This window comes from Geotrypetes seraphini, chromosome 1 (genome assembly GCF_902459505.1).
Source record: "Geotrypetes seraphini chromosome 1, aGeoSer1.1, whole genome shotgun sequence".
NCBI classification, from domain to species: domain Eukaryota; kingdom Metazoa; phylum Chordata; class Amphibia; order Gymnophiona; family Dermophiidae; genus Geotrypetes; species Geotrypetes seraphini.
The window spans coordinates 404,336,452-404,349,646 of NC_047084.1; the positions used below are offsets into that span (position 1 = coordinate 404,336,452).

A 13,195-nucleotide genomic window follows, 5' to 3' on the forward strand; every position below is an offset into this window, starting at 1 on the left:
TTACACCACAGTGCCAGTGTGGTTAGGAGAAGCCAAAGGGGGGTGAAAAAGCTATAAAATAAACCCACCAGAATGTTTTGAAAAAAAACAAACCACCCAATTGGGCAGGAAAGTTGAATCGAAAAACCAATTCAATAGGCTGAATCGAATTGAAATTTTTTTTTTTTTTTTTTTTTTCTTGAATCGGGCACCACTAGTTTGTGCTACTGTCTTAGACTTTAGGACCTGGGATTGTGGAGAGATGGCATCCTCAGTACTTTATAATGCAAGTGAAACAAGGATTTGGTCAGACTTTTGAAGGGTCTGCAGAAGAAAAATATTGTATAGGCCGGGGACATGAGACAGCAGGAAACGGGAACTTTTCTTCCTTCTATTTTTGTGAATGGCAAGGCTGAGGATGTCAGAGAGTTCAGTTAAAATATGTGCTTTATAAGAAAATATAATAATGTGTTTTATAAAGTTTATAAGCATTGCTGGCCTACCCGGTGAGGTGTTCCTAATGGTGGTGGCAGCGTGTCAATGTGTTGAGAGGAAGAGGTGGTCTGGGAAATTCTGCTGAGCAAACTCCAGGCCCATTTCCACCCCCCAGTTAGTCCACTCCACTCAATTGGTTCACACACTGAGTGGGTCTTTGGGTGTTGTGCCTGGGTAGTTGTTTTGGGATCTCTTTCAGTGGTTTGTCAGTATCTCCTTGTGGTCCAAGGAAGGAAATTTTGTTAACCTTAGCATTGACCTTCAGAATATGTTTGTAACAGCGCTGCTTGTGTGGCATTAGGCTATGTAGTGATCGAAAGAAAAAACCAGACCTTTGCATATTTTTGCACTATATGGTGGGTTTATGAGCAGATTCACATTTCCTGTACAGCTAAGTCCTTGTGAAGTTACCTTGTTCTTTCTGTATTTGACATCTAGCAAGGTCTCTGTTTGGAAGGAAAGATCTAAGCTTAAAAATGAAGTGGCCAGAAGTTATGGTAAAAGCATATAGCGTTGCTGATTTTAAGAAAGGTTTGGACAAATTCCTGGAGGAAAAGTCCATAGTCTGTTATTAAAGACATGGGGGAAGTGTCTGCTTGCCCTGGATTGGTAGCATGGAATGTTGCTACTCTTTGGGTTTTGACCAGGTACTAATGACCTGGATTGGTTACCATGAGAATGGGCTACTGGGCATGATGGATCATTGGTCTGACACAGTTAGGCTATTCTTATGTTATGTTCTCATCTGTAGGGGCCTTTGTTTTCACTTTTTATTTTAATGTATTTTTTTTCTGGGAACTTATCAGTGTTTTTTAGAATGGGAACAAAAATGGAAGAGAATTAATGTGTGTGGAATGGGGGGAGGTTACTAATTTCTTCAGCTAAATAATTCAAATCCACCTCAACCAGACATAGGAGAACTCACACGCCATTCACACACCCTCCAACCAAAATCGTCAAAAGAATAAAAACTGTTCGACAACCTCCTAACACTCAACCCCAACTCTACAACCTATTGACCTCAACCACAGACTAAACCTTCAAAAAAGAAATAAAAACCCTTCTATTCAAAAAACACATAAAACCGAACTAACACAATCAGAACTGTTCCAAGCATCACCTGCAACTACTCCATATGTACTTCTGATGTCATGACAATTCAGACATAATTTATGTTATGTTTGGAATAATGGTTACATATATGAGGTTCAATAAAAGAAAATTTTCACTGCCTGTTTCTATTATGACCATTTATTCTGTTTCATGGTTATAACAAAAAATATTTTTTTACATGGGGGGGTGTCAAAAAATGATGGGCCCCGAGTGACACATACCCTAGATACGCCACTGCTTCCCGGAGGTGTATAGGTAAGTGATTCCATTGCTAGGGTGCCGTTACCAAGAATATTTCATTCCGCCTTGTATTAATTACCTTCAAAGAAGGAATTGTAAGAAGATGTTGATTTGTTGATCTTAGGGTTCATGAAGTAGATTGTGGAATAAGGAGTCTATCCAGAAAGGCTGGTAATTTTGACTGTCTGATTTTGAACGTTAGTAGTGATACTTTATAGCAGGGGTGCCCAACACGTCGATCGCGATCGACAGGTCGCTCGCTCAGGCAACCCCAGTCGATCGCAGAGCGGGTTCCCTTCTTCCCTTCTTTTTTTCCCCTCCTGACTGGCCTGCTTCTGAATTCTGCTGCTGCTTCCGCTGCTCAACATTAAAAAAAAAAAAAAAAAAAAAAAAACGGCTTGGAGAATTTATGCTCCGGGGGCTAACGTGTGCTTGTACCGGCTTCCCTTCTCTTCCCTCTGAAACCGGAAGTTATGTCCGGGGTGGGGGTGGGGGGAGAGAAGGGAAGCCGGCACGCACATGTTAGAGCCCCATTCGCGGGCTAAAGCGGGAGACAGGTCAGTGAAGCTTGCGATTTGCTCTTCTTGCTGCCAGGTCCTGCCTACTTTCTGTTTCCTCAAAGGCAGGACCCGGCAGCATTTCTCCCAATAGGTCGATCTTGGGCCGATCAGCCTTCCTCTCCCCGACGTCAATTCTGCCATCGGAGAGGAAGTTCTGGCCAGCGGAACTTCCTCTCCGACGGCAAAATTGACGTCGGGGAGAGGAATGCTGGTGGGCCCGAAGCAAGGAGAGCTTGGCGGGCGGCTTTGGGGGCCTGTTATCCGATGGCAGTGGCAGTGGCTTGGGGGAGGGCAGGGAGGGAGAAAGAGGGCAGGCAGGGAGACAGAAGGAAAGAAGAGAAACAGAAAAAAAGAAAGGGGGCATGAAGAGAGAAAGAAAGAGAGGGCAGGGAGAGAAGAAGAAAATGTTGGGGGGGGGGAGAATGAGGTCAGGAGGAGAGGAAGCATACAGGCTAAAAGAAGGGAAGAAAGATTGGATGCACAGTCAGAAGAAGAAAGTGCAACCAGAGACTCATGAAATCACCTGACAAGGTAGGAAAAATGATTTTATTTTAAATTTAGTGATCAAAATGTGTCTGAATTTATATCTGCTCTCTATATTTTACAATATGGTCCCCTTTTACTAAACCGCAATAGAGGTTTTTAGCGCAGGGAGCCTATGAGCGTCGAGAGCAGCACTGGGCATTCAGCGCAGCTCCCTGCGCTAAAAACTGCTATCGTGGTTTTGTAAAAAGGGAGGGGGGTGGGTATTTGTCTATTTTTGTATGGTTGTTACTGAGGTGACAGTGCATAGAGTCATCTGCTTTGACCTCTTTGAAAAAACCCTGGAATAGGAATGATAATTAACAATTCTATGCGTACAGTGTGCGTTGTGGTTTTTTTTTAATTTTATTGTTGGTAGATCATTTTGACTTGGTCATTTTAAAAGTAGCTCGCAAGCCCAAAAAGTGTGGGCACCCCTGCTTTATAGGATATTCTTTGTTGAATTGGAAACCAGTGAGCTGTTTTTAGTCTTGATCTTTATGCTGTCCGGGTTGATCACAGCCAAGTAAAGGTAGGTTTATGAGCATCTAAGAGTATTGAATATGTTATTTATAACAGAATTGAGAATTTTATGCAGCATGTAGTGATAACTTTGTTTTATCAGTGATTTTGGATTTACACGTGTGTTTTATTTTTATTTATTTTTTCACAGTGACCCTCCTGAGGAAGGGTTACTGAAACTCGAGTCGGGGGGTCATTTGGCTAATGATCTTTATCTGCACTTTTTATTGGCACTTTATATTTCCTATGGTTGTTTGGTTAGAACATCTATCAACCACTCTACACACAGATAAGTGAATATTATATCTTTTACTATATTTAATATGAGTGGTTTGGGACAATAAAGCGCAATGATGGTCCCACTACAGCCATAGTTTGTAGTTATCACAGACATAATATGGTTTTGGGTCTGAGCACTTTATATTTATAAGTTGTTAATAGTTTGATTACTATTAGAGCTGTGAGTATTGAAGTGGATCCCATTACATCTTAACCATATTTTGAGTACCAAGCTTCCTCGAATATACAAGGACAATATTATTCTTCATTCCACCTGGAATGCATTAAAATTTATTAATACCTTAACTCCTGATCCAGTACAACAATCTACATGTCAGTCCCTATGGTTAAACTCCAAGATACAAATCGGCAAATCTAAAATCCTCTGGAAACATTGGTTGCAGGTAGGCATGCATGCTTTAGGTGATGTGATTTCAAATGGGAAAATGGTAAATTTATTACAACTGCAACAATCATTCAGCATATCAAAGTCTTAAGCTTATAAATGGTTGCAGTTGAAGCAGGCCAATCAGAAGGGGTTTCCTGACTGGCAAAATTTAAAAAATCAGTATAGCTTGCTGGGCCTATGTTTCCAGGCAGATTTTCAAGGACATCAAGCCACCAAGTGGTACAAATTAATATCTGAATATTTGACTAAAAAACCTAAAACCAGCTTAAAAGAAGTATAGAAACAAAGCAGCATATTTCTGCTACACAATGGCCATGGATTTGGACTTGGAGGATGAGATGTACAGCGTCAGCATCTATGAGACAAACTTGGGTTTTTTTGTATATATATAGAATTTTTGTATATATATAGAATTTTTTGGACCCCAGTTCATTTACAAAAGTTGGATAATTCAAAATCTTGAAATAGGGACACTGGATCATTTGTTGTTTTACTGTCCCTTGATACTCAATTTCTGGAAATTAATATGGGGAAAGATTAATATGACACTCGGTGTTTCTAGGCCATTGACATACAAGGTGGTTTTATTTGGAACATTGAGACCTATGAATCCAATTTATAAACATAAAACCAGACTTCTTTTGGTTATGACGGGGGGTTGCTATGCAAATGATAACCAGGAACTGGAAAAATTATGACAGGTTAAACCTTTACTTTTAGTGGGAAACATTGTGCTTATATTACAGGTATGAGAGAATGAATGTGGAACAGGTGGGAAACAATAAAAAGTTTAAAGAAGTCTGGGGTCCGTTAGAAACATTTGTTAAATTGTAGAGTGATTAATTGATAAGATCCTTAAGTCTTGGAATTCCTTAATTTTCCACACATATCCAGATAGGGAGGGAGAGCAAGGGAGTGGGGAGGATGTAGGGTATTTCATTTTTAATATTTGTGCAAATATAAGTGCTGTTAATTGTTTATATCTGTATGCTTATTTGTATGCACTTGTTGGTAAGTTTGGAAAACTAATAAAGAATTTAAAAAAATAATAATTAATGTTGAATACTCAGTCTGAACAAGCAGGTCAAGGCGCTTTACAAAATTAGTAGTATATGTAAGCTTGATATGAAAGCTTTCTTATATTCACGGCAACTTCAGCATTTGGAACCTAGGGCAATACCAGGTGGACTTTACAGTCTATGATCCAGAAATATCAAGCAGGAGACATGTTAATTTAATCATGTATTTTTAACGGGTATAACTAATTTCAGGTCTTTATCTGCAGTTATTTACTATGTTACTGTGTTACATGAAAAAAGTTGGAAACCACTGCCTAGACTGTGGAGTTCCTCAAGCCTCCATCTTGGTTCCTATTTTATTTAATATTTCTATGGTGCCTCTCCTGATCATTGTACAATTACTCACCTTAGGTATATAAGTATTTGCAGTTGACATTCAGATCCTCACTAGACTTCTTATTGGAAATATATAGGAAATTCTTGACCTAAACAAAAAACTAGCAACAGTTGCCAAGTAGCTATCAGCAAAGAGGCTTAAACTCAGCCTTCTCAATTCTAAAGATTTGCTAATATCACATAAAGGATATGCCTCCCTTGATTTCATGGTTATCTTAGCTGATAGCCCTGTCACATTTATGCCAATTATTAAAATTCTGGGAGTTACATCAGGGAGGAGTCAAGGGGCCTTTGGCATCTGGCCCCCTCCCAAGGGGCCTTTGGCATCTGAGCCAATCAGGGCCTTAGACCTTGCCCTATACATCATATGATACACCGGAGAGGGGAAGGCCCACCATTTTGGAAAGGCGGGCCTTAGAGGAGGAATGACAGAGCTCCCAACTCTCTTAAAAGGTACATGGTGTGGGAGGCCTCTGGTGCCAGGAGGGAGTAGGTATTCCTCTTGCCTTTTGGGGGAGAAAAGGGGAGGAGGAGGGCACCTGGTGCAAGTTGGGCCTTCAGTGGCAGGAGGGAATGGGTATCCCTCCTGCCAATTTTTGCTAGTGGGGGGGATTCCTGGTGCTGGGTTTGTTGAGGGTCATCAGGGGGGGGCTTTAATGGGCAGATATTGTGTGTATGTAACATACACAGCATCTGTGCTCATTAAAAAAAAAAAAAAAGGTTTCCTGCCCCGAACAACTAACTGGCAGGAGGCTTTCCCCTGCCTCTCTCCTGTTTGGGCTTCCCCTGCCATTTCTGCGCATGTGTGAGTTGCTCTCACAGTGATCAACCGGAGAGCAGAGTTGGGGATTACGATGAACGTCCGCGTGAATCATTTGCATCCAAACTTTTTAGTGCTTACCTGCTTTACTGGTATAACTAGGAAAGCTCCACCTCCAGCACATTCCATCACTACAGCAACGAAGTGTTGGTTCACAGCACAGAAGTGGTTATCGTGCACATTTTTTGTGATGGGCACACAGTCATAGCAATTCTCCTTGTTAGCAGCCTTGCCAAAGACATGGCGAAATTTTGAACTCCGATGTTGATTTTGCCATGACATCTGAAAGGAAATAAATAGAAATGTGAAATTTTTCTCAAAATATACAAAGCTTTGGAGGGGGGTTGCAAAAGGGATCAAGGCAGAAATAAAAAGGAGAGGAAAGAGAGAGAGACTTGAACACAACAATTTCATACCATACCTTGAGCTATTACCGAAATGGCATTAGCTAAATTCAAAAATATAAACAAGTCTACCCTTTCACTAAGGAAGCTGGTCTCAAATTAATGACCAGTTTAGAGTAGTTTGTTTTGCATTTACCATGACAGGAATAAACTTCACTCATAAATACAGTCTCAATCCCTCAAGATGGCAGATGCTATTCCTCATTTGTACAGTGCTGCATATATCTGGCAGCGCTGAACTAATACATCTGGTAGCACTGTACTTATACCAAAAAGGTTCAAAGGGCTAAAGGGCTATGTATTTGATATACCGCTAAACTGGTTTACATATATTATATACAGGTATTGTGCATTATGTGCAGGTACTGTCCCCAGTGGGCTTACAATTTTAAGTTTTTCCTGGGACACAGAAGAGAGACTTGCCGAGGGTCACAAAGAGTTGCACTGGGAATTAAACCTAGTTCCCCAGGTTCTCAGCCCACTGCACTAACCATTAAGCTACTACTATTTGGCTTAAGTCTTACCCATGGTAGCCCAAGGTAAATTAAAACAAATGCATTCTAAAATGCCATATAATAAAAATAGAGAGGTACTCACAAATAGCCATAAAACAATAAAATCACAGACTCAAATACAAGCCATATCCAGTAGAATAAAATGAGGTGCTGATGCTTCTGAACAAGTCATTGGTCAGGCCCTTTTTGGAGTACTGTATTCGATTTTGGAGGCCTAATCTTGCTAAGGGCATCAAAAGAGGAAGTTCAGAGGAAGGTAACAAAAATGATTTGGGGCTTGTGCCAAAAGACAAAAGAGCAGACCTCAATATGGAGGGATAGGGGAAGTATGATACAGATGTTTAAATACTTGAAATTGGTAGAATTAGAGGTCATGATATGAGACTGCAGGGACATAGACTTAGGAGCAATGTCAAAATACTTTTTCATAGAAAGGGTGGTGGATGTCTTGAATGCATTCCATGGGAGCTTCTGAAGACAAAAACAATGACAGAATTTAAGACTGCATGGGATAAACACAGGATAGAAAGGATAAAAAGGATGGAATTCCGATAAAGAAAAACTTAAATGATCTTGGCTGAAGTGAGCTTCAGAGGTTCAGAAGTTAGACCCATGTCAGAGAGACTTCTACAGTATGGGTCCCATAAAAAGAAAACCAGTCAGAATCAAGGCTGGAGTTGGCTTCAATTGCATTTTCCACAGGTCATAATGCTGTGCACACTTCTACAGTTTGTGTCCCAAAATTGGGATAGATAGAAATTAAGAAGGGCATTTTTGATATGATATCCAAATCCAATTTTAGACATTTTGCAAAAATGTCCAGATATCCAGTGCCAAACAGTAATTTTTGAACCAAAAAGCATTCATCTTTTTGATTTGAAAATTGACCTATTCTAGATTTTTTTGTGCTGTGTTTCTTTAAAGACCATTTTGAAACAAAAAGGAGCAAATTCTGTAAAGGACGTCTAACTTTATGTGTCCACAATGTGCCTGCCTCAGCTGATTTCCTACCTTCTGCCCTGATCTCCGACACCGGCTGACTTCCTGCCTTCTGACTAAGCTGCCGCTGCCGGGACGCCTTTTCTTTTCACCTCCAGACCAGCAGCGGCAGCAGCCATAGTTTCATCAAGCAGCCGTAGGGCATTTTCTAGGTCGGCCCACTTCGATAATGCAAGGCGGGCCGGCCTAGCTAAAGCCCCAAGGCTGCCTGGGCTAGCGGATGCTGGACAGGGGGAGCAGGGAAGGGGTGCTGCTGGACAGGGGGGAGGTAAAATGAAGGGAGAAGGGCTACTGCTGGACAGGGAGAGCAGGAAGCAAAGAAAGAAAGAGAGAGAGAAAGAAAGAAAGGCCTCAGCGCCCCATTGTGCTAAAAGTTTACACATCTATTCTAGCACCCATTAATGTAACAGGCTAGTAGTATAATGGGTACACCTCATGTCAAAATGATCGACAGCTGTCAGAGATAAGGATCGACCAATCAGCGTTCACTTCCGAGTTAAGCCCCACCCATTGTCCCGCCTTAGTCTCCGCCCATGGCCCCGCCCCCACCCATGGCCCCGCCTTAGTCTCCACCCATGCCCCACCCCTCCCATAGGAATGAATTGTGGTAGCCCCGCCCATGGCCCCGCCCCCACCCATGGCCCCACCCCCTCAAGCCCCGCCCCCACCCCTGACCCCCTATACAAGGTTCTTTTTATCCTGAAGAATTACTAAAAGTCAAGCCTCTAGAGGACAGAATATACCATATCGAAAAGGTTCTAAAGGTAAAAGGAGGGGGTAAGAACAAAATTTGTCTCGTGAAATGGAAGAGGTGGCCTGATAAATTTAACAGTTGGGTGAAGGCCTCAGAGATTCAAGACATCTGATTTTGTCTTTTGAAGCAGCACAGAGAGAGAAAAAAACAAAATGAATGACGGTGGCTTTTATATCACATTGCCTAGCAATGCTTCGGCAGCTATGTTTCCCCATAATACCAGCTCTAATTTCACCATACAAATAGCTAGGCCTTTGGACTTACAGGGTCCGTGGGAAGCGGGGCTGGTGGAAATACAATACCCACATACTTGGGAAAATATTAAGGAAGACATAAAGTACGTTGTCACCTCTGCAGAAGGAAATGTACGCCAATTTACAATCAAGAGTGGATATTATGCGACCATGGGGAAGTTATTGGAAACCATGAATCATGACATTAGAAGCGCCTATGAGTTTGAGAGACCGCCGAGAATCATATATGACCCCAATACGCGAAGAATTCATGTAAAATCAGAGGATAAGTCTGTTATTTCTGCAAGGGGTGATTTGGCAACCATTTTGGGGGTAAAGGCTAATGTTAATACAAGGCTTTCTCATTTCCCAGCAAATATAGAGGCCGGCTTTAATACCCTCTACGTGTACACCGATATTGTAGAGCACCAGTTAGTAGGTGACCATTTTGTACAACTGTTGTGCTGTGTTCCAGTTCTAGGGCCAGTGGATAAGTTTATCACCCTCACGTACGATAAACCGCACTATGTACCTGTGAACAAGCAGCACATCGATACCATCACATTTGAAATAAAGACGGATCAGAACAGGAACGTCTCATTTCGTTACGGGAAGGTGATCCTTAAGCTTCACCTGCGACCCAGGAAGACTGTAGTGTTTTAAAATGTTGGTGTCTAAAGATTACGGAGACCCCAAAGCATACAAAAATTATTACACAGCACAAGCCGGTTATGGACTTTCAGGATATCACGGAGGTGTAGGTGGCGTATTTCGTAGTCTCTTTAGAAAAGCAATACCGCTTTTGAGAAGGGGTTTTGAAATTATTAAACCACATGTGAAAGGAGCCGCAAAAAACATAGATGTCATGGGCCATTTCGCAACAACCGTTCTAAATAAAATAAACCATTCCGCAGAGCAGGCGGGGTCGGGACTGGCTGTGGTTAGACGGGCTGTTAAAAGAAAGAGGATCCACCCTCAAGAGATTCTGCAAGGACCTCCAAAACCTTTTAAAAGAAAGAAGCCTCAAGGTAACAAATCACAGAAGCTATCCAGCGGATCCAAGAAGAGAAGGACCCGTTCTACGAAACGTGATATATTCTAAAAAACCATGGCTTTTGTACACAACGGCTCTGAAGAATGCGTTAAATCAGAACTAGATCTGTTTGAGCTATCCCCAACCCAAACCAGTATCGAAAAAAGCATCTATGTGGAAATACCACCATTATCAGCTTTATCGGAAACAGCACCTTTGGACTTCTACATAGCGGGGCATGGTGAAGACTACATTGATTTAAACAACACTCTCCTGCATCTGACCTGTAAAATTGTGAAAGAAGACGGTTCAGACATTGACGCAGCCGCCAAAGTAGCCCTGGTAAACTACCCTATTGCATCTATTTTTAGCCAGTTGGATGTTACCCTGGGAGACCAGCTGATTAGTCAGAGTAATAACTGTTACCCCTACAGAGCCCTCATAGAGCTGATCCTCAATTACGGTGAAGGAGCCCTCAAATCACAGTTCACAAGCGGCCTGTTTTATAAGGATACAGCCGAACATCACGACGTTAGAGATATAGGTGCACATAATGTGGGTTTTACCGAAAGGGCTCACTTTACAGCATCTAGCCACAAGGTGGAACTGTTGGGACATTTACACAGCGATCTATTTTTTCAAGAAAAGCTACTCATCAACGGCGTAGATCTTAAAATAAAACTGTCACGTAACAAAAACTCTTTCTGTTTAATGAGCGGTGATGCTGACCAAAATTATAAACTCCTTATCTTAAACGCTGCCCTCTTTGTAAAGAGAGTTAAAGTGGCCCCTGGAGTGCGCTTGGGACATGCTGAAGCTCTACTGAAAGCTAACGCCAAGTATGCGATAGACCGTGTGGGGTTGAAGGTGTTTAGCATACCGGCCGGCACCCGTGTGACTAATCAGGAAAATCTCTTTTTGGGGCAGTTACCAAAGCTCATCGTGTTGGGCTTTGTGGATAATGACGCTTTCAGTGGTAATTACGCTAAAAACCCTTTCAATTTTAAACATTACGATATTAATTTTGCAGCTCTGTATGTAGATGGTGAACAAGTACCCAGAAAACCTCTACAACCTGACTTTGAAAATGGAAATTGTGTGAGAGAATATATGCAGCTTATTCAAGCGACCGGTAAACACCTGAAAGACAACGCCCTCCTGGTTGATCGTCAGGAGTTTTACAAAGGTTATATGCTGCTAGCCTTTGACCTATGCTAGTATTAATTGTAATACCATTTTTTCCATTCATTTTTTCATATATATACACACAATATAATCTTATTAACAATACATAATGGTTAAACACAAAATTAAACTACACAAAGTACACTATATGCTTCTCAACATTCATTCCTACCAGAACACCTGGCCTCAGTCACACATGAAGAACACAGATAATAACCCCTATACAAACACAGGACCACAAACTAAAAGTACTAATATACACAAACGAAACCCTAAGATGCCAGACTCTACATGCATTATAATACCTGAGAAATAGAAAGAAATTAATTTCTTCCTGAACAGTGCAAAATAGACAGCATATATAAATTCTCAATCACATTTCAATCAGTAAATTGAAAATAAAATAATATTCCCTACCTTTGTTGTCTGGTGATCCAATCATCTTTAACATTCAACTTTCTTACATTTTTCTGCTTTCTTCTCAAAAGCTACTTTTCCATGTCTTCCCTTCCCATCTATCCATGTGTATCATCTTCTCTCTCTTTCTTCTCCCCTATTCCCATCTATCCCATAAGAAGCATTTCTTCTATCTCTCTTCCCTGCCACACCCATTGCTGTGCACCATCTCCTCCCTCTCTCTTCCCCCTTCCCCTCCATCCCTATGTACCATCTTCTCCCTCTCTCTCCAGTGATCTGACATCAGTCTTCCCCCTTACACCCTCATATGGTCTGGCATCTTTCTCCTCTCCCATGGTCTGGCATCTCTCGCCTTCCCTCCCCTTCCCATGGTCTAACATCTCTCTCCTCTCCTTCCGGCAGTCTGGTATTTCTTTCTTCTCTCCTTCCTTTATCTGGTCTGGCATCTCTCTTTTCCCTTCCAGTGGTCTGACAACTCTGTCGTTCCATCACCCTTCTCAAGAATCTGATATCTCTCACTTCCTTGAGTCATCTCTCCCAGTGTAATATTTTTCTTTCCCTCCTCTCCACCACTATCAATTCTCCCTCTTCTTCCTTTCCCCATGTATACCATCTCTCTTTCCCTCCCACTCCATGCACCTATGTACAATTTTCTTTTATTCATTCATTCATTCAATTTTCTATACTGTTCTCCCGGGGGAGCTCAGAACGGTTTACATGCATTTATTCAGGTACTCAAGCATTTTTCCCTGTCTGTCCCGGTGGGCTCACAATCTATCTAATGTACCTGAGGCAATGGGGGGATTAAGTGACCTGCCCAGAGTCACAAGGAGCAGCGTGGGTTTGAACCCACATCCTCAGGATGCTGAGGCTGTAGCTTTAATCACTGCGCCACACTCTCCCCCCTTCTTTTTCTCTTCCCTCCCCCACTGGCAGCACCCCTCTTTCCCTCACTTCCCAGCACCCCATCCATGCATCATCTGTCCTTCCCAACCTCCTCCCAGCCTGTGCAACCTCTGTCCTTCCCTGTCTCCCCCCAGCTCATGCAGCATCTGTCCTTCCTAATCCCCTCCCAGCCTGAGCAACATCTGTTCTTCCCTGCCTTCCCACCTGCCCTCCCATGCCATATCTCTCCCTTTCCAATTATCCTATCATCCTATTCTATACATCTCCCTCTACACCATCCCCAGGTCCACCATTTCTGCCTTTCTCTTTCCGTCTTCCCTTCAAGTAACTCATTCCCCTTTCCTTCACAGCAACCCACATCCAATTACTCTCTTTTTCTATCCCTTCAGACCATT

General features: G+C 42.1%; 1 protein-coding gene across 1 annotated transcript in view; it reads right to left on the bottom strand.

Moving 5' to 3' along the window:
- Positions 1–13,195, bottom strand: part of CORO2A (coronin 2A) — a 418,409-nt gene that overhangs the window by 306,235 nt on the left and 98,979 nt on the right. Inside the window, exon 2 of the mRNA XM_033918127.1 lies at positions 6,436–6,636. Coding sequence (XP_033774018.1) covers positions 6,436–6,636 — 201 coding nt within the window. The remainder of the gene's footprint in view (positions 1–6,435; positions 6,637–13,195) is intronic.